Below are 27,650 nucleotides of genomic sequence, written 5' to 3' on the forward strand. Positions count from 1 at the left end.
TAAGAAGAAGACTGGCTTAGCACAAAGACATCTCTAAGCTGCATATAGAGGATCCACTGTGTGAATCTCAGTGAAGTTTCTGTGCCGGCAAAGGAAGAAGTACCTTTCTAGCTAATTCGTGGGTTGGGGGAATTATTGAAAGGACAATAAGAGAATCTCAGGGATCTAAAATGCAAGAGGAACAACTTGGCTTTGTTAGAATTAGAAAACAATAAAAGTCAAAGTTCCTCTCTGTGACTCTAGATAGCAGCTTCTTCTCTTCCTTCTGTCCCTCCTTCCTTCCTCCTTCCCTCTCTCTGTTTCATTCCCCGTCTCTTTCTATCTCCCCATCTCTTTCTCTCTGTCGAGTTCTTACTCTGCTTTCACTTGGTCCAATATAGACAATATGGCAACCACTCAAGAGTCTGTCTTTATGATTTTACTGTTTCAGTTCCACCACTGACTGCAATCTCAGTATCTCTCAGTTCAATTGCTTGAGAGGTTAAATCCAGTTGATTACTGACCATTTAGCAGAATTAGCTGGATGCCTTTAGGTCAGGTGCCCACATGTAAGACGTCTTATTTTTCTGCCCACCCAGAATTGGCAGCCCGATTCATGTTCTGTGTGACCCAGGTGGAGTTGTACCCTGAGCCACAGGGACGGAGGAAGTAACTCAGGCATAAGCAATTCAACATGATATCACTGGCCATGGAAAGTGATTCAGGGTATGCACATAAGTCAGACTTCGGGTGAGGATTCTGAGGTAAAAGATGCTCCATCTTCTGTGAGCATTACAAGAGGAGATGTTCATTCTTCCTATAGATAGTGTGGTGTGGTAGTGTGAGTTACAGGTCTTTAGCAACATTTTCATGACATTAAGAGGAGCCAGACTGAGCGTGAAGCTAGCCCAGAAGGACCCTAACCAAGTTTTGGAGGAAAAACTCAGTTATAATGTTGTTATCTGACTCCTCATCCAGCCTTTCCTGAAGCTGGACATTTCAAACCAATACATTCCTTTCACTGTTTTTTTTTTTTTTTTTCTTAAGCTCTTTATTGGAATTGAATTGCTTTACACTGTTGTGCCAGTTTTTGCTGTACAACAAAGTGAATCACCTGTATTTATACATATATCCCTATATCCCCTCCCTCCCATGACTCCCTGTTTAAGCCAGTTCAAGTTGGATTTTTCTGTCACTTGCGGGGTGGGGGGGAAAAGACTGATTTGATTTGCCCATCACCTGCTCAGTCATGGAGCTGGGCTGCAGAGAGCGCATTCATGTTTCAAGTAGGAAATGATTCTTTGAGAAGGTTATTGGTCCAAAGTGTATTCACTTGAGGCACTGGACAGCTCAGAGGTACAAAGAAACAAATAGCCTGGCTAAAGCATGTCGCCATTACAGTTGAACTGGTGAGAAAGGAAGAAATGCAGAGTGTACTACTGATAACTGAGTTGCTTTATCTTCTCTTCTAAGGAATTTTTATCATGTTTTTCACCACTTCATTAATTTTTTTCAATTTTTCTTGAAAACAGTTAACTCTTCTTCTTAGAAATAGCCACAGGCTGTGTTTGAAACATCTCAAATGAGCTCCTTTTGAATTATTCATGTGAGAAAATCTCTATAGATATCCAGAAATAGGGTATCTTTCTGTCTCCTCAACTTAAAAACAACTGGCTGCATTTTGCTAAAAAGAAAAACTGTTTGAATTGAAACCAGATCTGAAAAACATCACCCCATTTTTCTTTCCATAAATCAGATTTGCTGGAGAAAACTGGGGGTAGAAAATAGAACTATAATAAAACATTTGCCTCTTTCTTACTATATGTTTATGTATGTGTTTCTTACCTGTTAAGAGCTTGGAAATAACTAGAAGGCAGGCAGCCGTCTCCTCAACCCGGCTGACCATTTGTCTAGCACGATGGCACCATGCCTGGGCAAATTTCACTAGTGATAGATGTCATCAGAGCTCTGCACTGTATTTACTCCTCCGCTTATTCCTTTCTTTTTCTTTACAAGGAACGCAAATTTCCCAAGTTTGTATCCAAAGAAATGGAAAACATGTACATTGAGGAGCTGAAGTCATCCGTCAACCTGCTCATGGCTAATTTAGAGAGCATGCCGGTGTCCAAAGGCGGCGAGTTCAAGCTTCAGAAACTCAAACGCAGCCACAACGCTTCCATCATCGACATGGGCGAGGAGAGTGAGAACCAGCTCTCCAAGTCAGACGTCGTGCTGTCTTTCTCCTTGGAGGTAAAAGCCCTAGACCCTTGCAAGTTTCCTGGCATCACAGGCAGGACATGGGAGATGAGATGCATCACAATCAGCTTGATTTTCTCCTTGCACCCCAGGAGCAGCTATTAAAACAACAGCTTACTAAGCGCAGGTCAGCTCATCAGCAAGTGATTTCCCATCTCCAGGAGCCCATCTTTTTCCTTAGGAAGTGCAATCTTAAGAACCACCTACTAAATTTAATGTTGGATTACTTTCCCGTAAAGTAGTGCTTAATGGTTTTAAAAATACCTAGTGCCAATTAGAAAGTTTAACATTTTGGCAACTTGTGTCATGAAAAAAGCAATCTAGCATCATTTCATGGTGGGTAGTCGGTTTTCTCTCCCATTCTCGATTCCACTGGCCTCCCTGTAGAAAGTCCCTTGTTGCAGTGGAGACTTTTTAGGTTGTCTCATCACCCCAGGAAAGAACCCCTGTGGACGATAATTGTGGCAGAAGGCTCAACACGTCAATATTTCTCTGTAACTTTGACTCACATGTTTGTTTTTCATACATATAATCTAAGGAATGGATCTGATCTATGAGGGTGAGTCAAAAATTATCCACACTCTGGTTATATTAAACTTCTGTAAATTCTGCAGCCGGCGTGCAGAGAATTTTTGACTCACCCTCGTAACTACATCAGATTTATTGAAAACTGGTTCAATATGCACATTCCCTGCACCACGTGGAACTGTTGACTCAGATATCTAGAGGATGAGAATATAAAATGGCTCAGTCACTTTAGAAAATAATTTGGTGGCTTCTCAAAAAGTTGAACATAAAATTACCATGTGATCCAACAATTCCACTCTTAGATTATCTACCCAAGAGAAGTGAAAACACATGTCCCCACAAAGACTTGCTTACAAATGTTTATAGCGGCATTATTCATCATAGCCAAAAATGGAAATAGCCTAAATATCTATCAACTGGTGAATGAATAGACAAAATGTGGTTTATCCACGTAATAGAATACTCTTCACCACTTTAAAGGAACAAGCTACTGATACATGCTTTGATTTAGATGAACCTCCAAAACATTATGCCTCATGAAAGAAGCCAGACACATATTATTTGATTCCATTGATATGAAATGTCCAGAAAAGGCAAATATCCAGAAGCAGAAGGTAGGTTAGTGTTGCCTGGGGCAGGAGGTAGAAGTGGACATAAAGGACCTTAATGGGGGAGATAAAAATGTTCTGAAACTGATTTATGATGGTGGTTGCACAGCCTAGTAAATTTATTTAAATCACTGTATTGTACACTTGAAATGGGTGAATTATATGATATGTAAAATATACCTCAATAAAATTGTCAGGAATAAAATCTCTAGGTGGAGTATAGTCCCGGAGCGTGCCTTTAATCACTACCCAGGTACTTCTTACACACTTCAAAGTTTAAGAACCATTCACAGCGTACGAAAGCTCAAAACCCCACAAGATTTTATGATAATCCAGGATTTAGGAAAACCAAGAGAATAGCTCAGATTTCTATAGATTTAATTAAAATTTATAAAGACTAAATTAATATTCTGGAACATCATTAAGGCTTGCTGTGAATTAACTGCAGGTAATTTGTTTTACTGTGCTCAGTGCGGACTGAGTCACATCACAGTGTTTTCAACATGTATTTTGCAGGTGGAAGAGGCCGTAGTCCATTAAATATAGAGCGCTTGGTGTGTGAAAAACATCAGTGTCATTTCACACAAACTTCCTTTTTTTTTTTAATACTGCCACCTGAGATACTGAATGCTTTTTCTTAGGTGTCTTTGAATTTGATTATTGCCAATTAAAGGTGACAATTTATTCCCTACTGCCTCTTGTCTTCCTGCTGAAAGGTGGAGGGAACGTGGTTTCTTGATTTTCATGAAGCTTTTAAATCTGTAATTTTCTAATTCTTTATCAGTACTCAGTATTATACAGCTGATGATCTAAAATATAGATGTGAGTGAGTCCCCAACCATACTTCCACGTGTACGTGACTGAAACAGGCTGTAACTTGTAAGTACGAGTACCAAATGAAATGCCCTAGGGTTCCCAAATACTTTTTAATTAGAACACTAAATTGCACATCATACTAAACCAGCCGGCAAAAGGCATTGAGTATCTATTTGTGAATGTGTTTTGGCAGACACAGGGAGGGGGGTGAAAAGAGGGAGAGAGAGGCCTGTGATAGCATCAGGGCAGACGAGGTTTGAATTTGCAGGTTGATATAAGATATATTTTATGTAATTATAGAACTGCATGGTTAGAAGGGACAGCAGAGAATAGTTACCTAGAGCAAGAGGACTGAGGTCCAGGATTACGAGTGGCCTTGGGTGCGTGGAGTGCTCTGATGAAAAACAATAGGTGTTTGTAGAATCCTTCACCGTCATTCACTCAGTGAATCCTCACAACAGTCTTTCAAGGGATTCGCAGATGTGGAAACAAAGCCTCGGAGTGGTTAAGAAGCTTGCAAATGAGTATACAGCTAGTGAAGATGCGGATTTGGAATTTGAGCTCCGATCTTCAACACTGCAAAAATTCTCATCTTCTTCCAGTGCTTCTCACTTCTTAACAATTATTGGTTCTTTCCACCTGGTGTAAAGGTTTTCAGTTACATACATCATCTCATTTGATCCTCACACAATGGCCGTGGAAGGAGAGAGAGCACGTATCATTATCCCCACTCTACAGATGAGGAAACTGAGGCTCGGAAGATGTGAAAGAAAAGTGGGGTGACTTCAAGGTCGAGGTTTGTCCCACATCACATGAGTAGTGCACTGGCTCCTGGACCAGCAGCCTCAGTATCCACATCATCAGGGAGATGGTCAGCAGGGAGAAGTCTTACACACACACACTGCTGTATGTAAAACAGATAACCAGCAAGGGCCTGCTCCGCAGCACACCGACTCTACTCAACACTCTGCGATGGCCGATATGAGAAAAGAGTCTAAAAAACAATGAATATGTGTATAACTGAATCACGTTGCAGTACACCTGAAACTAACACAGCACTGTAAATCAACTATACTCCAATAAAATTTTTTTAAAAAAAAGGAAAAGAAATGAAAAGTCTTGGGCTCTGCCCCAGACCTGCTTGTCAGGAACTCGGGACAGGGAGGTCAGCAGTGTCTGGTTTAACCAGCCTTCCAGGCAATTCTGATTCATACTAAGTTTGAGAACCCCTGGGCTATTAAGCAGCAAAAGTGACTTGTGAGCCCTAATTCAGTGCCAACACTATTGTACTTCCTTGAATCAAGCCCATTAAAGAAGCATACATTTTTTTGCATACCCACATCCTTCACCTTGTATAATGCCGTTACCTCTTTTGGAGTACAATCCAGTGATTTTTTTTAATATACCTTGGTCTTTGTAGATCTCTGATGCAAGTCATTTGTTTCTGATTTTTAAATCAGTATCTCTGTCCTCTCCTCCCCTTTTATCCCCTCCTCTCTTCTCCCTTCTCTCTGACAAGTGGCAGCACCTACCACTAAATATGAAGATAGCAGGTGATTGAATGGAGTCTGAGGGTAGTGGTGGGAAATGCCAAGAATTGTAAATGATATAATTTGGTCCATCAAAACACCAGCCTTTTCCTCAGGATAGACAGAGAGTATGCAACTGCAGGCTTTTTTCTTTTTTCTTTTTGACCCAACAATGTTGGCCTGCACAGAGTTTGTATACTTTGTTTTTCCCTTTTAAAATTATTGTTAGAATTTCAAAATCAGATTTCTGACTTTGATTCTGATTCGGATTTCCATTTTCCAATAGGAGAAATTGGAGTATTTGGCAACTCTGGACTGGGGTAAAACAAGGCAACAACGGGCTGTAGCTGAGTAGCAACTGCTCCCTTTAAATGGAGTGCTCCAGTTTGCCACAGTCCCCACTACTCTCTATTGTATATCTGCCTCTCATGCTGATTGGTACTTGCCCTTTGTCTTAGCACTTGTGTTACCACATATTTTATTGCAAAGATGAAAGTGAATTCCTTGGCCTATGTCTCCATCAAGTTCTAAGTTAAAAGCTACACTATACATTTTTTTAAATAGGAGAGTCTATTTCTTGTGGAAATGAAAAATCATCTTATGTGTTTAACACAGAAAAGAGTGGACCATTTCACATAACCTGTCTGGCTCCTATGAGCATCTGAGTTAATGAACCTTGTCTTTTCATCTGGGAGGCAATAAGATACACTATGAAGAATTGTATCTCCATGCTGGACTTGTCCCAGCCTGGCTGGTGGAAACCTGATAGAAGCCATCAGATACCCGCTGGGTTTTTTGTAACTTCTTACGTATATATTTTCCTCTGGGGAATGCTGCCCACAGACTTTGGCAATAACCTCTGCTGTGTGTGACTCTGTTTCCAGGTAGTGATCATGGAAGTCCAAGGCCTCAAATCCTTAGCTCCAAATCGCATTGTGTATTGCACGATGGAGGTGGAAGGAGGAGAGAAACTACAGACCGACCAGGCCGAGGCTTCGAAACCAACGTAAGTTATGTTTCTGCATGATTCATCTTCCAGAAGGTTCTTATTGGCACCATTTTGGCCAACTCCAGGTTAAAGGTTTGGTTCCCCGAGAAGGTTATATGAGACATGCACCTTGTTTATTTTCCAAACAAAATGACTATACTGCATTTTTATGTGACAGCCTTAATAAGGATTCCAACTCCTTCAGAGAGGAGAACAGAAGGAAATGTAGGACAATCTCCTTCCTGGAGACTCTGTGTATTCACTGTGGGGAGTTTAGTCACAACCTGCAACCTTCAATAGAACGTGCAAGAGAGTCTGATAGAAATTTATTTCATTATATTTACTAAATAATATTTCGTTTATGGAATATGCAGGATTGGTTTTTTTCCTCAAAATCTTTCTTTCTGTGCCACAGTTATGAATATATCAGCAAAGCGGTACATTACATTAGGCACAATCTATTAATTTATTAGGTCAACGCATATTTGTTAAATGCTCACCATGCCTGTGTGAAGGGCACTGTTGAACAGTGGAAAGGAAGATAGTCCTCTGTAGCCCTACAGAGCTTATGGTTGAGTGGAGGAGCAGAAAAATAATCATACATATTTATAGTTACAAATAGATATGAATGCTGAGAAAGAAAGAGTGCTTTGTGAGGGGAACCTGAACCAGTTTGCTGAGACAGAATCAGAGTAGGCCTTCATGAAGAGTTATAAGATATTTGGTCTAATACTATAAAAGTTGAGCAAAGGGGCTGGGAGTAGAAAGAACATTCTAGGCAGAGTCAGCTTGTGCAAAGGCCCTGTGGTCAGCAGAGCCCCTGTGGCAAGGAGGCATTGAAAGAAGGTCAGTGGGGCTGGAGTCCAAAGAACAAGTTACACTATAAGCTGCCAGTGAGGCAGGAAGGGCCACACCCTGAGGGACCTTGCTAGGCCCTGGAGAAGAAGGATGGGCATATATGATTAGACATGTGTTTTGAGAAGGTTACTCTGAGCGCAGTGGAGGGGCCAGAGTCGATGCAGGGGATCAGTTAGCATCCTGTTGCATTGGTTCCCAGGAGCGATGATGATTTACTTATTTGGGTCAATAGACTCTCAGTCTGCAAAAATTCTTGAGAGATCACTGCTCTCGTCCCTCCCTCCCCACTGCCTCTCTTGTTTTCTTTTCTATCTCAATTAAGCCAGCCTAGGCTAATGAGCATCTTTTTGTTGTTGTTGTTAATTCAGAAGAAAGTCCTAAAAAGGATAACCCCTGACGGCAACTCACTGCCTCTCCTCCCTCAAAGCACTATGAGCTGTTTGGCAGAACATGAATAACGTAGCAGGATGTTCAAGCAAAATAGTTCAAAGAAAGCACTGAATGTTTCCCTGACTAGAGAAAAATCTGAGGGCATTGTATGCCTTCAAGTGGGTCTTTGCCTGAGTAAGCAAAGGCCTCAGATGCTCCGAGCTGGGTGAAATTAACGAGTGCATGGAGGAGGAAATGGAAACCAAAGCAACTTGTCACACACCATCCTTCCTCCCTTTTTGTAAACTTCATTTCAAACTGAAAATGAATGCAATCTCTTCTTGACCACCATTGGTAAAATCCCACTTCTTCCCCCACTGCCACCATCGCCCGACCATAGTCAATGCTATTATGTTGTTGCATTATTTACATGTGCCTCTGAAAAATGTGTCATGTAGGGGGAGGAAAAACCTCTTTGGTGTTTATGCTACCCTTTTAAGATGTCGAGCCCAATATGGTATCATATGTTAGAGAAGGAAGGAGAAAGCTCTGATTATTCTAACAGGCTGTTGTTTCATATGGGTTATTTTAACTCAAAATGTGATTCATATAGGTTTATTGGGTTTAAGGGTTTCAGTTGCCAGAGTAAGTGATGAGCTGGTTTTCACGTGCATATGAATGTTTAAAACGGAGTTTCAGATTGCAAATAAATATGGAATGCTTTGGTCGACCTACTTGAAATGCTCATATCTTGCATATACATTTACTCATTTCCATGCACATGCATTATGATGTCCGTATGAATATACCTCACGCTGAAGCACTTTGCTCTTCTAGCCAGGAGTATAATTTTTTTATTCCTCTTTAGTCGGTGAGTGGGTGGGTATTACCAAAACCCCACAGAGGGCTTGTTTGTTTGTTTAATACAGTAAGAATGCAGCCTTCATAACTAGCATCAAGTCAAATCAGTCAGTAGTGGCTGCCTAGTGTGCTATGTTGAGAAGGGTTCTGAAGCCAAATCTATATTCAGAGGAAAATAATGCATGATCGACTTGTAAAGTACAAGTGCTTTGCAAGAGTACGAGTGCCCTGTATTTGCCATTTCTAGGCTATGTCAAGGAGATATACCCAGAGTGTGAAATCTACCAGAGTTCATGCCTCTTCCTTTCTTCTTTCTCTGTCAATTCTCTTTATAGTCTCCACTCATCTGCCTTCTAAAGCCACAGTTCTTTTTCCACTTCTCCTCTTTGTCTTTTTCTTTGTCATAGTTCACTGCTAACACTTCTCTGCCTCCAGTTTTGTCTGGTAGGATGCATGAGCCTGTGTGTGCAGGTGCATTTCCTTCCTCCCTCTCATGTTTGGACTTACTCAGAATCCTCTCCATCATTTCTTTTCTTTGAAACTGATATTTCTTCTCCTTTTCCTCCCGGCTTCTACGCACAGTTTTTCCCATTACTAATCTCTAGCTGTCATCTCTGCTACTTGATTTTGATTATCCCAAAAAGTACCCTTTGGAGGGTCATCATTCATCTGTCCTAATAACTCCACTTCATCATCTGACAAATTTAGCCTTTTTCCTGCCCTTTTTATCTTCCAATTCTCATCTTTGACTATTCCTACAGCCAGCCGATGCCCATGCTTTAGTGATACATTCTAAAACCAAGATTCCATTTAAGCCTCTTTTATTTACTACTTATAAATTCTCTCATTGCTGCTACCAAGTATTTTACCCGGTAACTGGAACTCTAATAACTTATCCCTACTATGTATCTACAAGGAATCTGGCTTTTTTTTTCCCCCCAAGTACAGTCACAAGTGCAGGAGTGCACTCCATGACCCAGTTTGTCCAAGAGTGTTTTCGAGAACTCTAACATATAGAATACCCCAGGGAAAACAAGGACGGGGAAAGTGTTCTCATGGTCCAGTGAGGTTGGGAAATGCGAGACATTACATTTCTTTCTGAATTATTCATGGCATACATTCGCCTTTTAAAGGCTTTGAAGATTTATCATAGAAAATAAACCTTTTTAGCTTTGTTTATTCTTGAGTTTCCCAAACTTTTTTCAACTACCACCTATTAGCATCCCTGGAAAATGCTGCCCTGTATTGTTCAAACCTAGCAATGGAGGGTCCAAGCTCTCTCTCACCTCCTTTCTCAAGGTCACCTCTTTACTTACAACCAGGGTCCTGCCCCCAAGTGGTCATTTTGAATTAGGTGCATAATATAAGAAGGCCATATTCATGAGTGAAATACATTTTGTGGTTGAAAAAAATGGACTTGTGGAGGGGGGCAGGGGAGCCTCTTATCCTTCATCTTATCAATCTCTTTGCTACACATGGGTTCTTTTTTTTTTAAGTGTACAACCTGATTTTTTGTTTCTTGTTAGTAATGTATATATGGCAATCCCAATCTCCCAATTCATCCCACCCCACCGCCATGTTGGTTATTTTCAAGCAGACTGTGTATCCTTTCAAAACTGTTGTTGTCCTTTCCTGGGTTTTTAACATAGGAAGCCAGAATATATGATCAAATTTTTTTCATGAGATATATTTACTTTTTAAAATATTGCCTCCATTTGCAACATGCCATTTCTGCTTCTGGTGGGGAACCATTGAGGGTGCTGAGGCAGGGCAGCAGTAATTGAAATCCTGGTTTTCGATGAGCAATTTCAGGAAGGCATGGAGATGGAGAAGGGAAAGTCTTTGCATATTCAAGAACCCAGGTATATTTGTCCACCTCCTATGAAATAAGGTGGAGGAATTTCTTACCATAAGGCAGTTTTCCTTTTTTTTTAAATTTTTATTGAAATATAGTTGATTTGCAATGTTATGTTAGTTTCAGGTGTACAGCAAAGTAATTCATTATACATATATATATTCTTTTTTAATATTCTCTTCCATTATAGCTTTTTACAAGATATTGAGTATAGTTCCCTGTGCTATACAGTTAGTCTTTGTTGGTTATCTGTTTTATATATAGTAGTTTGTATCTGTTAATTCCAAACTCTTAATTTATCCTTCCCATCTCCTTCCCCTTTCATAACTGTAAGTTTGTTTTCTATGTCTGTGAGTCTGTTTCTGTTTAGTAAATACAGTAAGTCCCCTACATACAAACGAGTTCTGTTCCAAGAGCGCATTCATAAGTCCAATTTGTTCATAAGTCCAAAACAGCCTAGGTACCCAAGTAAAGCAATCAGCTATATAGTACTGTACTGTAATAGGTTTATAATATGTTTCACACAAATAATACATAAAAATAAACACAAATAATAAACATTTTTGATCTTACAGTTCAATACCTCGAAAAGTACAGTACAGTACCAGCTACACCTCTACCACTTTTATGCTTGCTTTTGGACATCCTGAGCTTGAAATAAAGATACTGTACCACCGTACTTTATACAGTGCTGTACAGTAAAGTACACAAAAGCACAACCACTTGTAGAGGTTGTACGCAGATTGTAAACAATGAATTAACTTATGTGATTGGACATGGGAACACATGTTCACATATTTGAAAGTTTGTAACTTGAAGGTTTGTATGTAGGAGTCATATTTTAGATTCCACCCATAAGTGATATCATATGGTATTTGTCGTTCTCTTTCTGACACTCTTCCCTTAGTATGATCATCTCTAGATCCATCTATGTTGCTGCAAATGGCATTATTTCATTCTTTTTTATGGCTGAGTAATATGCCATTGTATATATGTACCACATCTTCTTTATCCATTCCTCTGTTGATGGACATTTAGGTTGCTTCCATATCTTGGCTATTGTAAACAGTGCTGCTATGAACATTGGGGTGCATGTATCTTTTTGAATTAGGGTTTTCCCCAGATATATGCCCCCAGAGTGGGATTGCTGGATCATATGGTAGCTCTATTTGTAGTGTTTTTAAGGAACCTCCATACTGTTCTCCATAGTGGCTGTACCATTTACATTCCCACCAACAGTGCAGGAGGGTTCCCTGTTCTCCGCACCCTCTCCAGCATTTATTACTTGTAGACTTTTGGATAATGGCCAGTCTAACCAGTGTGAAGTGATACCTCATTGTGGTTTTGATTTTCATTTCTCTAATCATTAGTGATGTTGAGCATCTTTTCAAATGCTTTTTAGCCATATGTATGTTTTATTTGGAGAAATATCTTTTTAGATCTTCAAAGGCAGTGTTTTTCAAAGGGTGGCACTGTTACTCTGCTGATAAGGGAGATCGTGTTAGATATTAGCAAGACGTGGCATTGAGTAACATCAAATCATGTGAGAAGAAAGTTATTCCTCCATGTATTTTTCAGTTCTTCCAATCAAATCAAGGAGAATTTTTCAATTGGTTCTGGTGAATCTTTAACGCCCGCACCGGCCTCACACGCAGAGCCTTCAGCAGTTAAGAGCCTCTAGTTAGAATTTAATAGCACTGTTTAGATCCCATTTGACCAAAAATGTTTTCTGTGTGCTGGGCTTTGGAATGGTTTAAATGGGAACAGATTATCTTTCCTGGATGGCTTCACTGAAATTTGGGTGTAAGGGAAAGATATGGGAGGTAGACATTTACGTTCTCTTAACAAGTGTACTTGGGGTGCTCTCCTTATGTCCAGCTGGTGCTGGGGCTACGGCCATGAATAACATAGATTAAGCCTTAGCCTCATAGACCCTACATTCTAGTAAAGGACACAGACAACAAACAAATGAACAAATGAATATACAAGATAATAACAGATTGTAATTTCTGTTACCTTCCATTCATGGCTAGTGACATATGTTTTCCTTTTTAAAGAATTATAGTAACATTTAGAAAGTGAATTAATTTAAAGAAAAATATTAAGTAAATAATAGCACAGGTGGTACCTAGATATGATAAAAAAATAATCATGAAACTATCTTGTGTTGGTATGTGGAAATGGCAAAGATTGGGAAGATTATACACAAATTCATTTGGGAGAAAGGATGTAAGGAAACCTGATACATTCCCTGAGTACAAGATATCCTCCCAATGACTGTCTTTCTCAGTGGATTTGTACAGTGCATGTTACCCTCCAATGAAAGTGTGTCCTGAGGACTCAATACGAGAGAAATTTAAGTAATTTTGCTGCAAAGAAAGGCAGTTTGAGTTAGCAGCCCAATATTGTGCTCACTTCTCTGAAATTATACACTTCTGAGTTGAAACCAAGGGTGCCGCTTGGTATTTGATTATGTAACAACTTTATTAATCTCTGATAAACCATGGGCTTTGTGATATATAGATTTCATTACTGTCAGGAATTTGAAAATACAGTGAAACCATTTCCTGCCATTTTCCAAGAGAATAAGAAAATAAAAGACCCTAACTGGTAAATCTCGCTAATAGCCCTAGCATTTTCTAATGGCATCTTATCTGATGACAACATATTTAAAAAAAAAAACAAGAATAAAACACAGTGACTTGCTGTGACATTTTTCTTCTGTGAAATATATTATTTGTCCTAATGGTATAATTCAGAGTGGCCCAGGCTTATTATACCCAAATTATTTCATAGAAATACAGTTCCATTAAATCGCCCCCGCGTTAAATCAGTTACAAAGTCAGAAAAGGAAGTCGTGCCCTCTAATTTCTTGCCTCATGTATCCTCTTCTTAACCGTACTTCCTCAATTTAGCTAAAAATGTTTTCTGTGTAGTTGGAATGGTTTAAATGGAAACAGAGTGCATTTCCTGAACAGCCCCTTTGAAATTTAGGAATAAGGGAATGATATGAAGGGTAGGCGCTTACACTCCCTCAACAAACGTACGTGGGGTGCTCTACTTGTGACCAGCTAGTACTGGGGCTACAGCCATGAATAACAGGTCAAGCCTAGGCCTCATGGAGCATATATTCTAGTAAAGGACACAGGCAAGAAACAAAGGAACAAATAAATATCCAAGATAATAGCAGAATGTAATTTGATTCTGTAAGAAATGAACAGGCTGCTACAGTAAAAAATAATAATAATAATAATAATAATGGGGTTGTAGGTTACTCAGGTAGCCTAGGAGGCCCACTCAGAGTAGGAAATGTGTGACTTAATACCTGAAGGATGAGAAGGATCCAGCCATTAGAAGAGCTGGAAAAGCATTTCTGGCATGAGGAACAGCATGAGCAAAGGCTGTGAGGTAGGATGTGTTCCCAAAGTGAGAAAAAGAGCAGTGGGACTAGAGATTAGTCAGCAAGGGGGAATGTGCTACACGAAGAGTCAAAGAGCAAGACAGGACCAGGCGACTCAGGGCCTTCTAGGCACATGAAGGGTTTGAACTTCATTCCAAGACCCTGGAGAAACCACTGGCAGATTTTAAGCCAGGGAGGGTGTGATTAGATTTCCATCTTGAAACCTGAAGCCTCTTTACAGCCCAGAGTAAACTTGAAAGGACAGGTGTATTGAAACGACGGATGTGGCACACATACTGTTTGCCAGGCATTACTGTAAAGCAGGAGATAATACACATGTGGCCCTTGATGTTATAGAGCCTGCAGGAAAGCTGGCTGGAAACATCCGAGCGCCTGGGCACAGAGTGTTCAGTTCTTGAGGAGCCACTATAGCTATTGAGAACCGTAAAACCCCCACATGGACAAAGGAGGGAGGCCTCTGGAGAATCAGCTTCTTTCTTGTCCACCTTTCTTAAAACTCCAGCTCAAGGTCAGAGTGATACTGAGTGAGAACTTGGATACCATTTCTCTCGTTTCTCCTTCCTGAGAAAAAGGCTTAGCTTCACTCAGAGTTAATTAAATCATAAATGGTAAAGGCCAAGGCTGACCCAGAAATTCAGTTCTGCTAGGCTCCCTGAAGGTGTGTGGGTTGGGAGGAAGCACAAGTCTAATCACAGTTTGGGATGCTCCGTGACGGCGAAGCCGGGTCCAAAAGCCGCAGCTTGGGTTGAAAGCCAATTTGTGTTTGCTTGTGAGCTGGAGGGTGAAAGTCGGCTGGCTGCTGAAACAAGAATCAGAAGGGTAGCCGGTAGAAGGAGACAGGATGCTAGAGAACAAGCTTTGCAGAAGGTGCTCCGAGTACTGCATCCGCCTCCATCCCCAGATAGCCCCCCTCTCCTGTGTAGCTCACCAGGCTTTCCGGCTTCACCACGTCCTCGTAAGTGGTATCCATGACTCCTTCTCCCTCAAGAGTTGTGCAGTTTTTTCCATCCAGCTGACCCTGAGAAGAGCCAGCAAGGCAGACCTTAAAGCAGAATTTTCAGGCATTGCAAGTAACATCAAGCTGGTGAAATTTCTAGAGTTGATAGGCGTTCCAGAATCGGATAATTGAGTGGTACCTGGAGTTTGGCAGTTAGACAGTGACGCTCTGTCCAAATGTGAGACATCCATGAAAGCTCTGATTTCATGAGGAGTCCAACATGGGGTGGGTATGAAACAAGGAAGTATTTTTTAATAGTCCTTGAAGGTGTAAGTGACAGTAGGTCCATTTCCTGTCTAGTTCAGCTCCTTGAGTGCCTTACATGAGCTTACTTGCCAATTACATCTGATGGTGACGTGATCTGAGAACTGGACGGATTACCCATCATCGTTCAGTGGAGATCCAATTCAATACATGTCTCCCCATGTATGAAAAGCCACTGTCGTTGTTATTTATTGATCAGGGCAAATATAAGATGGAATGTCATATTGTCACTTACCTGTAGTAATGAGAGACAGCCCAGAAACCCTAAATTCTCACTAATAAGAAAACAAGAGAGGCTTGGTTTAGATTCATCGATGCATGGAAGCAGTACAGTGTTGTGGTCAAGAACACAGAATGGGAAGGTAGAGTGCTGGGTCAGAATCTCAACTCTGTGAGATTCTGACCCAGCAGGTCACCTAACTCTTTGTGCCTCATTTTCCACATTCTTGACTAAATTAAATGGATTAACATGTATAAAGCACTTAAAACAGTGCCTGTCACATAGGAATCCTGTTGGTTATTATCATGGCTTCATTCTTGTTTGGAGGGAGAAGGGAGAGATGGCGGGATAAACATGACCTGAGTCTAAAATAATAGTCACTAACATTGATCCAGCACTTTCTATGGGCCAGGTGCTACACTAAGTACTTCATAGTCAATGTCTTATTTAATGCCATACTGAAACTATAATACAGGTACTATTGTTATTCCCATTTTACTGATGGAACTACTGAGATTCAGAGAGGTTAAGTGACTTGGTCAAAGTTGCACAGATAATACATAGCTAAGCCAGGAGCCAAACCCAAAGTCTGTACTTTTAACTCATTGTGCTACCCCACCTTTCTGGAAGAAATCACTCCCCTAAAAGAAAGCATTTTAGTTAGCATTAACTACTCAGCAAAACTATCTCACAGGGCTCATTTCCTTTCCATAAACTCAGTTATTTTGTGGGTTAGATCACTGACCCTATTTAATCGGTGACGAATGTGCTGTGGCACAGGTGTTCCACGTCAGTGCAGATGCTCAGCTCAGTCGGCTGGAATTCAGCCTGTAGGCAGCCACACTGTGGGGTGCTGTGTGTACAAGTCTGCAAAGATGAGCCAGAGGTGCTTACAGAATTCCGGGAGAGACACTAATGATCACCGTCCTGCCTCAGGGAAATCATTATCAATAACAATTGCTCCTACCATGTATTAAAATATCCTAGGCACCAGGCACTGAGCCACCTGGTACTGAGCCAAAGGTAGAGGCACACAGAACTGGGTGTGAATCCCAGCTCCACCACTCACCCACTGGTCACGCTGGGCAAGTGGATGCTCCTCCTTGAGCTTCAGTTTCTTCTGATTTGAAATGGAGGCAGTAATACATCCTACCGCATGGACTTAGTGTTGAAAAATGATATCCCAGCTAAGGGCTGAGTCCAATGAATGGCGTATGGTAACCTCTTGAGAAATATTGCTAATACCGGAAACCTACTGTAATATCACTGAATCCCATGTGGTAGTGTTAAGAAATAGATACTCACTTTCCCCTCATTACATATTAAAAAAAAAAAAAAAGCTCAGAAAAGTTAGGAAGGCTGCCCTAAAATCCTATAACTCCCGACACCCAGGTTGTATGATTCCAGGCACACAGAAAGCAAAAAGCCAAGTCAGCCAAAGGAGAAAGGGCAGTATTGCCAGAATCCTTTCCAGAGCAAGAGGACAGACCGTCAGCATAGGCTGCCAGCCATTTAATGATACAGGACCTGGTTCCCAGAGGGGAGAGGAATGGAAAAGGGCAGTGGCCTCCTTGAGTCCCCATCCAGACTCAACACATTAAAGCATCTCGCCCGCTACCACCTGGATCTCCACGAGCCCATTCTTCCAGCTTCTTTCTGGATCAGAGCCTGTGTTCAAGAGAGGTAGAGTGCTGCTGAGATCATATTTTCTACATGTTCCTATTTGTTTTATGGCAAAACCCCGTGTGCCGTGATATATAGATCATCTCACTGCAGGGATGCCAAGGAGTATGGGGCCTCCGAGGAAGACAGATGCTCTTCTTGGCATGATGCCAATCATCAGGGTGTTTGGATGCCTCTGGGGCTCTCTGGTGCTTAAGCTCTGGAATCCTTCAAAGCTCCCTAGGTTCGTGGGTAAGGACGTAAAAGCTCTCACCCCACCCCATAGCTTCTGGTTCACAGGGTTTGGGGTGGAACTGCTGTTTCAGAAAGCCTTCAATAGATGGAACCTTGTTGGAAACTTTGTAGTGATTATAAAAGTAAGGTTCAGCACAGGCATCAGAGCAAAAGCTTTGGGTCCAATAATCCTAGTCTGGACCCCAGTTGTGCCACTGACATTGTTATAGTGGGTAAGTTACTAAATCCTTCTGAACCTCAATGGAGCCAGGATGGAGGGGAAAACAGCACAGGCCATCCAAGTCAGGTGGTGTTGAACCAAAGAAGCTTAAGATACTTTCTCTCTCAATTAGATGTCCTTTTGAAGTTTCCCTTGGAATGGGTTCCTTTATATTGTTGGGGAGGGGGAAACCCACCCCACCCCCGGCACCCCTCTTGAGTTCTTTTGGCTGGTCTAATAATTAAATTGACACAAGACAGATTAACAGGAAAAAACTTAAATTCATGCACACAGAGGTCTCTTAAAAATAGGACCCACAAAATGACCAAACTAGGCTACTTATATATCGTTTATAGACAAATAATTACCTGTGAAGATTTAACAAAGGGGTTTTTGCTAGGGGTAGGGGACTAATGAAGTAACAAAGTTTGTTTATATAGTTTTCTTAGCCTTGAATCCTCTAGCTCTGGTGATAAGGATGCTTTCTATCCTCCTGGTGTAGCGAAGATACTTTCACATAGGAGATTTACATCCTGCTATCCGGGGGAAAGAGGGGGTCAGAGTGCTTTTTATATCATTTCCCCCTACTGGCTGTTTTCCAAGTAACTCTAATGCAAAATAATCAATACGCCATTACGGCGTATCTTGGGGCAGCCTGCTCTCAACCCAAACAGTATATAGATTCCTTACACATACCTGGAAAAATCTAAATATCAGGCTAGTTTTCGTATAATGCCTTACATGTAATAGATGGTCAGTAAATCTTGATTGACTCAGATCTAAGCCTTAATGGCAAATGGTGAAGGACTCTGGTGAAGGACACTTTTTAGCAAAGCTAAAAAGTGGGTCCACAGGACGGTCTTGGACACTTCTTTAGAATACTCATGGCCATAATGATAATTGTGGTGGAGATTTCTCCACTCAGACGAGTGCTCATATCCAAAAGAATAGAACTGACTACAAAATACCCAAAAGAACAGAAAAAAGACTGAAAAATAAAGTGAACCCATTTTTTGAGTTCTTCCTGACACTAAACCCGTTACTTTTCAAGTAATGAACAAAATATACACCAGCTACATACACACACCCTGCAAGGAATCACTAGGGACATCACAGGTTAAACTAGAGATATGGAAATTCGAGGATATCTTGACATTTAACAAATAGGCTGCCATGCAATCCAATGAAGGCAGGGTTCTGCGGTCCTGGATATTTTTTTCTTCTGTAAATTTACTAGAGAGATAGAAGGAATAAAGAGACCTCTTGTCTACCATTACTTCACATATCAGCTAGTAAAGTAGAGCTGCAATATCAATATTTGAGGACTATTAGGAAAGAGGAATTAGAGGCAGGAATCTCAGTGCCTGAAGTCCCAGTTCTGCCCTGCCAGGCATTGTCACCCGATTTTGCTCCCTGCCTCGTCAGATCACACAAACTATCTACTCCAGCAGAATTAGGTGATTTCCTGTTGACCCAAATGTATCAAGATCTGAGACCTGGAAAATGCTTCTCTTTCTCACTTTGCTACTTTAGAGAGACCTCAAACAAAACAAATCTCAAAACCAGCCTGGTCCCTGAAAATGGCAGCCTCTGGAAGAACTCGTGCTCTTTTGGTCATTTGTGATCCGAATTCATCCTGTGGGCCTGCTACTTGATGATCCCACAAATAGTAGTTAGTTGGGGAGAATCAGATCACAGGGAGAGGAGCACAAGACACCTTTCACCATACTCCTTTGTTCATTCATTTGGCCCTTCCTTCCGTTATCTCATTTACGCGAGTGGCTTCTATATGCTAAACCTTGTGCAAGGTGCTGGGGATGCAGCAGTGAATAAAAGAAGCAGAACTCCTGCCATTGTGGTACCCACCACCTAATGGGACAAACAGTAGACAAGGCCATTGTAAATCATCGAGTAGAGAGGCATCAAAGTTTGGCTTTGGCCTTACTGTTTAGTCAAAATGTATGTTGCTTTGCTTCATCCTTGCCTTTGGAAGGCCTAATAGTCAAGTGATATTTCAAAGTCATTTCTAGCTTCTCTGCACTTACGCACAGTCAGTGGTCACATAATCACATAATCATTGTAGCCAAGCAGTGTGACGATATCTGTAATGCAAGTAAGGTATATCATTCTGTTTTATTGTTAATATCTGAATATTCATTTTGAAATATGTGAGCATTCCAAATGTACATTAGAGTCAAAGTATATGTGCTTTATATGTTGAAATTCTCTCAGTCAGTGGATATATATATACACACACCCCCAACACACATTTATTATCAAAATGTCAACATAAGTAATAAATGACCATTAAAACTTTAATTTTTATGGAAAAAACAGTCAAAATTTTCAAACAGTTAAGTAGATGAGTATTAAAAGAATATAACTTGGTATCTTTAGGATGAATATTACATTCCATTTGAGCCAAGAGATCTTTGTAAACTTTAAATAATAGTACAAGGCAGGAAAAAAATGATCAGGCTATAGCATAATTCTAATCTTTGGGTAGACCCATTTCCGGTACTATAGCATTCATCACGTTATACAAAATAAGATAAAGCTTACATTAATCTGTTGCTATCTGCAAGGACAGACACTTAATAATTTGCTTTCACTGTTAAGCTCTCCCCACACTGGCAGAGCTGGCCTCAAAATACTCCACCTCTTCACCAAGCTCAAGGCAAAGTAAACATCTGTTTGATGTCCATCTTTAAATGTGCCATATAGCAGCATCGAGGGGAAGTGTTGAGACCATAGTGCTAAGAAATTATTGTTCCTACAACACAATAACAGAAGTTTGAATTTTGACTATTAAAACTATAATAATAGAATTATATAATAACTAAATTGTTTGTTTTTGCTAAAGTATTGCTCTCCTGAATTTTATTCCTCTCAGAAATAGAGGATAATATTTTTAGATAAATGATTAAATCTGTTAGCATCTCTTTGTTTTTTTAAATTTTATTGGAGTATAGTTGATCTACAATGTTGTGTTAGTTTCTGCTGTACAACAAAGTGAATTAGTTATACATATACATGTATCCACTCTTTTTCAGATTCTTTTCCCATGTAGGTCATGACAGAGTATTGAGTAGAGTTCCCTGTGCTGTACGGTAGATTCTTATTAGTTATCTGTTTCATGTATAGTAGTGTGTATGTGTCAATCCCAGTCTCCCAATTTATCCCTCCCCCCCTTCCCCCATGGTAACCATAAGTTTGTTTTCTACATCTGTGACTCTATTTCTGTCTTGTAAATAAGTTCATTTGTACCATTTTTTAAGATTCCACATGTAAGCGATATTGTATGATATTTGTGTTTGTCTGACCTACTTTACTCATGATGACAAATCTCTAGGTCCACCCATGTCACTGCAAATGGCATTATTTCGTTCTTTTTTATGGCTAAGTAATATTACGTTGTATGTATGTACTATATCTTCTTTAGTAATTCATCTGTCAAAATTTAGGTTGTTTCCATGTTCTGGCTATTGTAAATAGTGCTGCAATGAACATTGGGGTGCGTGTATCTTTTTGAATTGTGGTTTTTCTCTGGATATATGCCCAGGAGTGGGATTGCTGGATCATATGGTAGCTCTATGTTTATAATTCCTCTGATTCTCGTATCCTCAGGAGCTTTTGTGATATCAGTACTCAGCTTTAGCCCAATATTTGTTTGTAACCCTCAGTCCATTTAGCGTTTAGCCAGAATGTGGGTTCAGGGCCCCTCCAGCTCTGCTGTGAAGGAAAGATGCAGAGGGATTCAGTGGAGACTAACCAAGTTGGGAAGAAGCAGCTGTTTGAAATAGGTTGGTCAGAAAGTGTCCGCAGGTATCTTCTTGAACAAGGAGCCGGTCAGACAAAGAGCATGCCAGGCAGAGGGGATGGAAGGTTCAGGGACCTAAGAAGGAAGCTGGCATGTTTGAAGGGCAGATAAAAAGCCAGAGGAGCTGGAACAGAGCGAGGGGGAAGGGGGAATAGAAGTGGGTCAGCAAGGATGGCTGCAGGCAGATCCTACAGGGTCTGGAGGCCAAGGAAGCTAGTTTGGATTTTAAGCCTGAAAGTAACCTGATGGTATTTATGTATTTAAAAGATTCTTTCAGCTGCTGTGTGGCGAGTGAGTTCATGGGCCATCGTGGACGCAGGGCCACCAGCTGGGAGGCTGTTGCAGTCATGTGGGAGATGATGGCGGGCTGGTGGCGGCCCAGGAACAGGAGTGAAAGGAACAGGTTCAAGGAGATGTGGCATATGTACACAATGGAATAGTTTTCAGCCATAAAAAAGAATGAAACCTTGCCATTTGCAGCAAGGTGGATGGACCTAGAGATTATTATGCTTAGTGAAATGGCGGAGAAAGACAAATACCGTATGATATCACTTCTGTGTGGAATCTAAAAAATAATACAAATGAATCTATATGGAAAAACAGACTCAGACATAGAAAACAAACATACGGTTACCAAAGGGAAGGGCGGGGAGGAAATTAGGAGTACGGATGGGATTAACAGGTACAAACTCACAGGGAACTATATTCAATATCTTATAAAAACCTTATGATAACCTGGAATATAATCTGTGGAAAAAAACACTGAGTCCCTTTGCTGTACCCCTGAAACTAATACAATATTGTAATCAACTATACTTCCATTTTTTAAAAAATGCATTGGGACCTCAAATGAAGATTCTCCTCATATGCGTTTTCTACTCTTTTCCAAGGGGGTACTATGCCCTCGGGCAGTTGCATTCTAGCCCTTGCCATCACTCGGTCCTCTCCTGATTGTAATTGTTTATTACCCCCTAAACCAGGCTTTGTGCACATTACTTGCCGGTTTGTATGTTGTGGTTCCGACGCCTTGGGGAATGACCTTGAGTGAGTTGCAGTCAGCACGCGGCTCTTAGAGCCTCCTGGGTCATGAATGTACAGCTGGGACCTAGGACGGTCGGTTCCCTAGCTGGGTCCTTTATTCTCTGCAAGCATTACGCTACAGCTGTGCCAAATCTGTTTTCTCCACATTAGCAAAGACATGACTTTTACAGAACGTTACATGCTGACATTAGGGTGACATTGACACCAAACCAAAAAAGAAAATTAACTCCTTCACTTACCCCTCAAGGTCACATACCCCGCTTGGGTTAAAAGTCAGATTGCACTGCGCTTGTAGCCATACTTGCTGCTAGTAGGGAGGTATGAAGGTGAAAAGATTTCAAGAAATAACCTGTAATGTCACTGAGTGTCACTGAGCAAGGGAACTGTTCTCTGTAAATAATGTAAGTGTTGGGTACTTGAAGTCTTTCATGAAGGTCGTGTTTAATTATATTTAAGTAAATCAGGCTTGACTCCAGCTCCACAGTGGAATCTTAGACCTAGGACTCTCCTAACAGATGCAGCTGCTGAAAAATGTGAGCAGGAAATACATATTTGGTACATAAACTTCAAATCATATTTTCTTAGTATCTATTTCGTATAAAGCACCGTGTTTGGTCTTATTATTGGCTCCATTTTAAAAATTAAATTTGATGTTTCAGATCAGAAAATTCATATGTTGCCCCAAAATTGAGGGAAAGTGTAAGGAGACATTTTACTCATGACCCCAGTATCCATCAAGAATGAATATAAATGTTTTGGTGGTTTTTTCCAGTTTGCTGCTCTGTGTCTTTGAGTGTGTGTACGCACGCCCCACAGATACAGGCACGTGATATAACCCTGTATGGAAATCTCTATACTCAGCTACAATTGTTTCTTTTGGAGAAGTTCCTAGAAAAAAAAGGTTCATAGCTAGTTATTTCCTGTGTACCGGTGAGTAGGGCAACCACCTTTCCCAGTTTGCCCAGGACTTGCCAGTCTTAGCACTGAAAGCCCTGTGCCCTGGGGCACATTGGGATGGTTGGCCGCCCTGTTCAAGTGAACCCAGAGTTTCAACCCCCGTCGTCCTGTATGGAAGGTGATGGGGCGAGGGGACGGCTGACGGTCGCTTGCTGAGTTTATTTGTTGGGAGCCCTCCGCTTCCGCCATCAGGATGCTGTCTTTGTCTCCGGCAGCTTCAGAAAATTCCTGGCAGCATTTAAATTTGAGCCTGAAATTAAGATGTGGTTCAGCTGTTTGTATACAAACAGCAAACAAGTCATTGTGCTCCAATGAAGGTCCTTCTCCGGCCTCACTGAGCAATCTCAGTTTGCTCCATTTGTCTGGATACATAAAAAGGCTCACAATTAGAATTATTATATAAACAGTAGAGTGATACTTCATGTAACTAAGCAAGCAGATTACATTGTGGTGTTTACACATTGAGGTGAGAACAATTAATGTCTTAGTTATATTTGTGCAGGATCTTGAGCGAGTAAAGCATCAGAAGAAAACAGAGTCACAGATTAAATTATATGGGGAGAGTAGATGCATGTGAAACAAACACAGCTCATTGTTGGAATTTTCCAGGTCTTCTGCAATAACAATAGAAGTCCTGTTTTAAATAGAGTCTTGGGGTTAGTTCCTTACCATTTTTTTTTTAACCTACCGGGATTAGGACACAACATCCACAGTGCATGTGTTAAGTTCAGGTGAAAATGTGTCTGCCAAACAAGTCATAGAACCAAGGTTAATGCCACTGGCTTTATTTAAAGCAACCTAAGACCAGCTACCAACTTCATTACCTAACACCTCAATTTTTTCTAGGATCTAGGAAGAAGGATTCTATATAGAAAATATATATGGAGAAAAAAAGATATTTTTCCTCTATATAAGTATATAGAGAAAAAGCAAATAATATAAATATAAATTGAGATATAGATATAATTTGAGGAAAGGATTCTCTCTTTCTTTTGGCTTTTCTTATGTCTTTTTAAAAAGTAAACTAAGAAAAAGATTTGACCCATATTTGAAATGGAAGATATTCAGGCACTTAAGAAATAAGATGAGAAACCTACATAGCCTTGAGGACACTCTAAATAGAGAGGCCGTTAATAGGGCTTAATTCTAAACCTAGGTTGCCAGGGTGACTAAAACCATGTCTTTTGAAATTGACATCAAACACCTTGTTAAAAAGTGGAGATAAATCACAGAAAACTCCAGACCAGCAGTATTTGCAGTGATATTTTAGATCCAAAGTGCTGATTAGAAGTACATACTTTCTCTGCATGAGGTTAAAGCTAATCAAGGGACAAGTGATTAAAATTTCTTCCTAGGATTACTTATTTTAAAAAAGAAAATGAGAAAGTGCAGATGCAAAAATATTGTCACTTCAGCCAAAACAAAGACTATGGTTTGGTGTGGCTCTACTGTCTGGCTCTTTCAGATCTCTAGATCCACTTTGCATCCTGATTTACTCTGTTTATTCTGCCATGATTCATACCTGTTCCCTTATTTATTCAATAAGTAGTCATTTATATAAAATACGAACCAGACACTGCTCTAGGCACTAAGGTACAACAATGAACAAGACAGTCCTTGCAGTCAAAGAACTTACCTTTTAGTGGGAGGAGACATAAAATAAGTATGTAAACAAGATCATTTAAAACAGCAGGGAGCACTATGAAAAAATGAAACGGGGTGATATGAGGAGGAATGACTGGATGGGGGGAAATTCCCTTTAGATTGGTCAGGAAATCCCCTCCTGAGGAGGAGCCCTTCGAGTTGAGAATTCAATGTCAAGGAGTCTGTCACCTGGAGAGCAAGCAGAAGAATATTTCAGAAAGAGGAAAGAATCGGTTTGAAGTCCCCGAGGTGGGAATAGCTTATGATGGTCATGGAACAGAAAGAAGAGCCTTGTATCTGGAGTACGTGAGCAAGGAGGACAGTCACAAAAGAGGTAGGCGAGGGCCAGATCAGGTAGATGGAGCCTTGTGGGCCATGAAAGCACTTTGGGTTTCATTTTAACAGCCACAGCAAGCCATTGGAAAGGTGTGAGCAGAGGATGGCCACCCTGCCAGATACTCTGTGGGTGATGGGTTGGAGGGAGAAACAGAACACTAAATAGCTTTGTAATATTCTAAGTTGAGTGACGGCTTCCTTGGGTGTTTAATTATTATACTTCAGAAATTACGTATGGGTATACTATTTGGCAGTAAAATGACATGCTGATGCATGCTATAACACTGATAAGCCTCAAAAACATGGTAAGTAAAAGAAGCCAGACGCAAAGAACCCCATGTTGTATGATCCCATTTACATGACATGTCCAGAAAAGACAAATTGATGGAGACAGAAAGTAGACTAGTGGCTGCCTCAGACTGCAGGCGGGAGTGTGATTGGCTGCACACAGGCACGAAGAATCTTTTGTGGGTAATGGTTATATTGTAAAATTGGGTTACAGCAGTGGTTGCTATAATGTTGTAAATGTACTAAAAATCATCAAATTGTACACTTAAAACAGATGAATTTTGTGGTATGTAAATTAGACCTCAATAAGGCTGTTATTTAAAAATTATCAGAAGAAAAAGAATTCCATATATGTTCTTCTGTTTTTTAAAGAGCAAAGGACTTCCCTGGTGGTCCAGTGGTTAAGACTCTGCGCTTCCATTGCAGGGGGCACGGGTTCAATCCCTGGTTGGGAACTAAGATCCCGCATGGTGCAGTGCAGCCAAAAAAAAAAAGAGCAGACACTGGCAAACTAGTGGGAAGCCTACTGCTGCTGTCCTGGCAAGAGGTGCTGGTGGCTTAGACTGGATTGACAGTGAAGAAAAAGAGACATGCTTTGGAGGATGATACAAGAAGGCTGTGGTTACATTAAATGTGTGCGTGTGTGGAAGTAATGGGAGAGGTACATCCAGGATCACATCTCTGTTTGGGGTTTGAGCAGCCAGACAGTCATGGTGCTGCTTCCTGAAAGGCAGAGGAGCAGCTAGCTCATTCACCTGTCACCACACCTGCTAAGGTCACCATCCATATGAAGCCTGGTGCTAGTAATGAGTAAATTTTGCGCGCACACACACATATTTAGTCAAATATAGAGGATTTGGAGTTGTTCTTATATTAACAGATTCTCTTGTGCTTCTATATGGTTTGTGTTTTGTTTTTTTCTTTTTTGTATCTGGAAGAAAATGATTGCTTCCTGGCCAGTATGCATGGGGAATTGCATCTCATCTGCATCCTGCCATAGCAATGTCATGGCCCCAAGCGAGTGAATGCCGCTCAAGCCGTGTTCTCTGTCGCAGCAGCACAAGCTAGCACAGCACGATACTCCTCCACATGTACCAGGGAGGGTTTCTTTCCAATCTGGTTATGCCCATGGGAGCAAGTCACACAGCAGAACACCTTCCTAATTTGTGAGTCTGGACAGAGGAGGAAGAACACTCCACTTCATCTACAATAGAGAAGACCTAAATATTTAGACATGATGAGCATGAAAGATGTTACCTGCAGAAACTTCCTCTAGGCCAGGGATGGATCAACTGATTTATGAACACGTTGTTTACCCTGGGGTTTCTCAATTAGAATTTCATATGACAGTTCGAGGCTGAATATATTTGAGATGTCAAATAATAATGGCTTTACAAGGAGAGGGAGAATCCTGTTTCTTCCCCGTGGTGTTAAAAGCATGAACTATGGGTGGCACAGTTCGAAGGAGGGAGGGAGGGGACTGAATGCAGGCTGGAGGGATCTTCTGTGATCAAAACTAAATTATGAAGAAACTCACAGGTTAGAGCCCTCCATCTCAATAGATCGTTTAAACAACAGCTTAAATGGTGAACGTAAGTAATGTATTTATATATAATTTTTAAATTCCATTTCACCATGTAATTTAAAGGAAAAACATCAAATAATGGTTTGTTTTAAAGATGGTTGGGTTATTCTGAGAGCACTACTCTGTTTAGTCATTTCTGTAGTTATGGCATCAAGATAGTTGATGTCTTTTTAAAATCCCTCGGTTTGAAAATTTCAGTTCTATAAACAGGCCATAAAGTAGGTCTTATTTGCTTTCTAACAAATAAGGCAGAACAGCTTGCCCATGGGGATTTAAATCATAATTTACATTTAGGTTTATTTTTATAGCAGGCC

The 27,650-nt window shown here is 40.7% G+C and overlaps 1 protein-coding gene across 17 annotated transcripts in view; it reads left to right on the forward strand.

The window, feature by feature from the left end:
• The window catches only part of CADPS (calcium dependent secretion activator), a 451,700-nt gene that overhangs the window by 212,847 nt on the left and 211,203 nt on the right, over window positions 1-27,650 (forward strand). For all 17 annotated transcript variants that reach the window (XM_057706171.1, XM_057706172.1, XM_057706169.1 and 14 more), the window contains 2 exons: window positions 1,996-2,229; window positions 6,601-6,722. In XM_057706171.1, the coding sequence (XP_057562154.1) occupies window positions 1,996-2,229; window positions 6,601-6,722 (356 nt within the window). The remainder of the gene's footprint in view (window positions 1-1,995; window positions 2,230-6,600; window positions 6,723-27,650) is intronic.

This window comes from Hippopotamus amphibius, chromosome 13 (assembly GCF_030028045.1).
Source record: "Hippopotamus amphibius kiboko isolate mHipAmp2 chromosome 13, mHipAmp2.hap2, whole genome shotgun sequence".
Lineage (NCBI taxonomy): Eukaryota > Metazoa > Chordata > Mammalia > Artiodactyla > Hippopotamidae > Hippopotamus > Hippopotamus amphibius.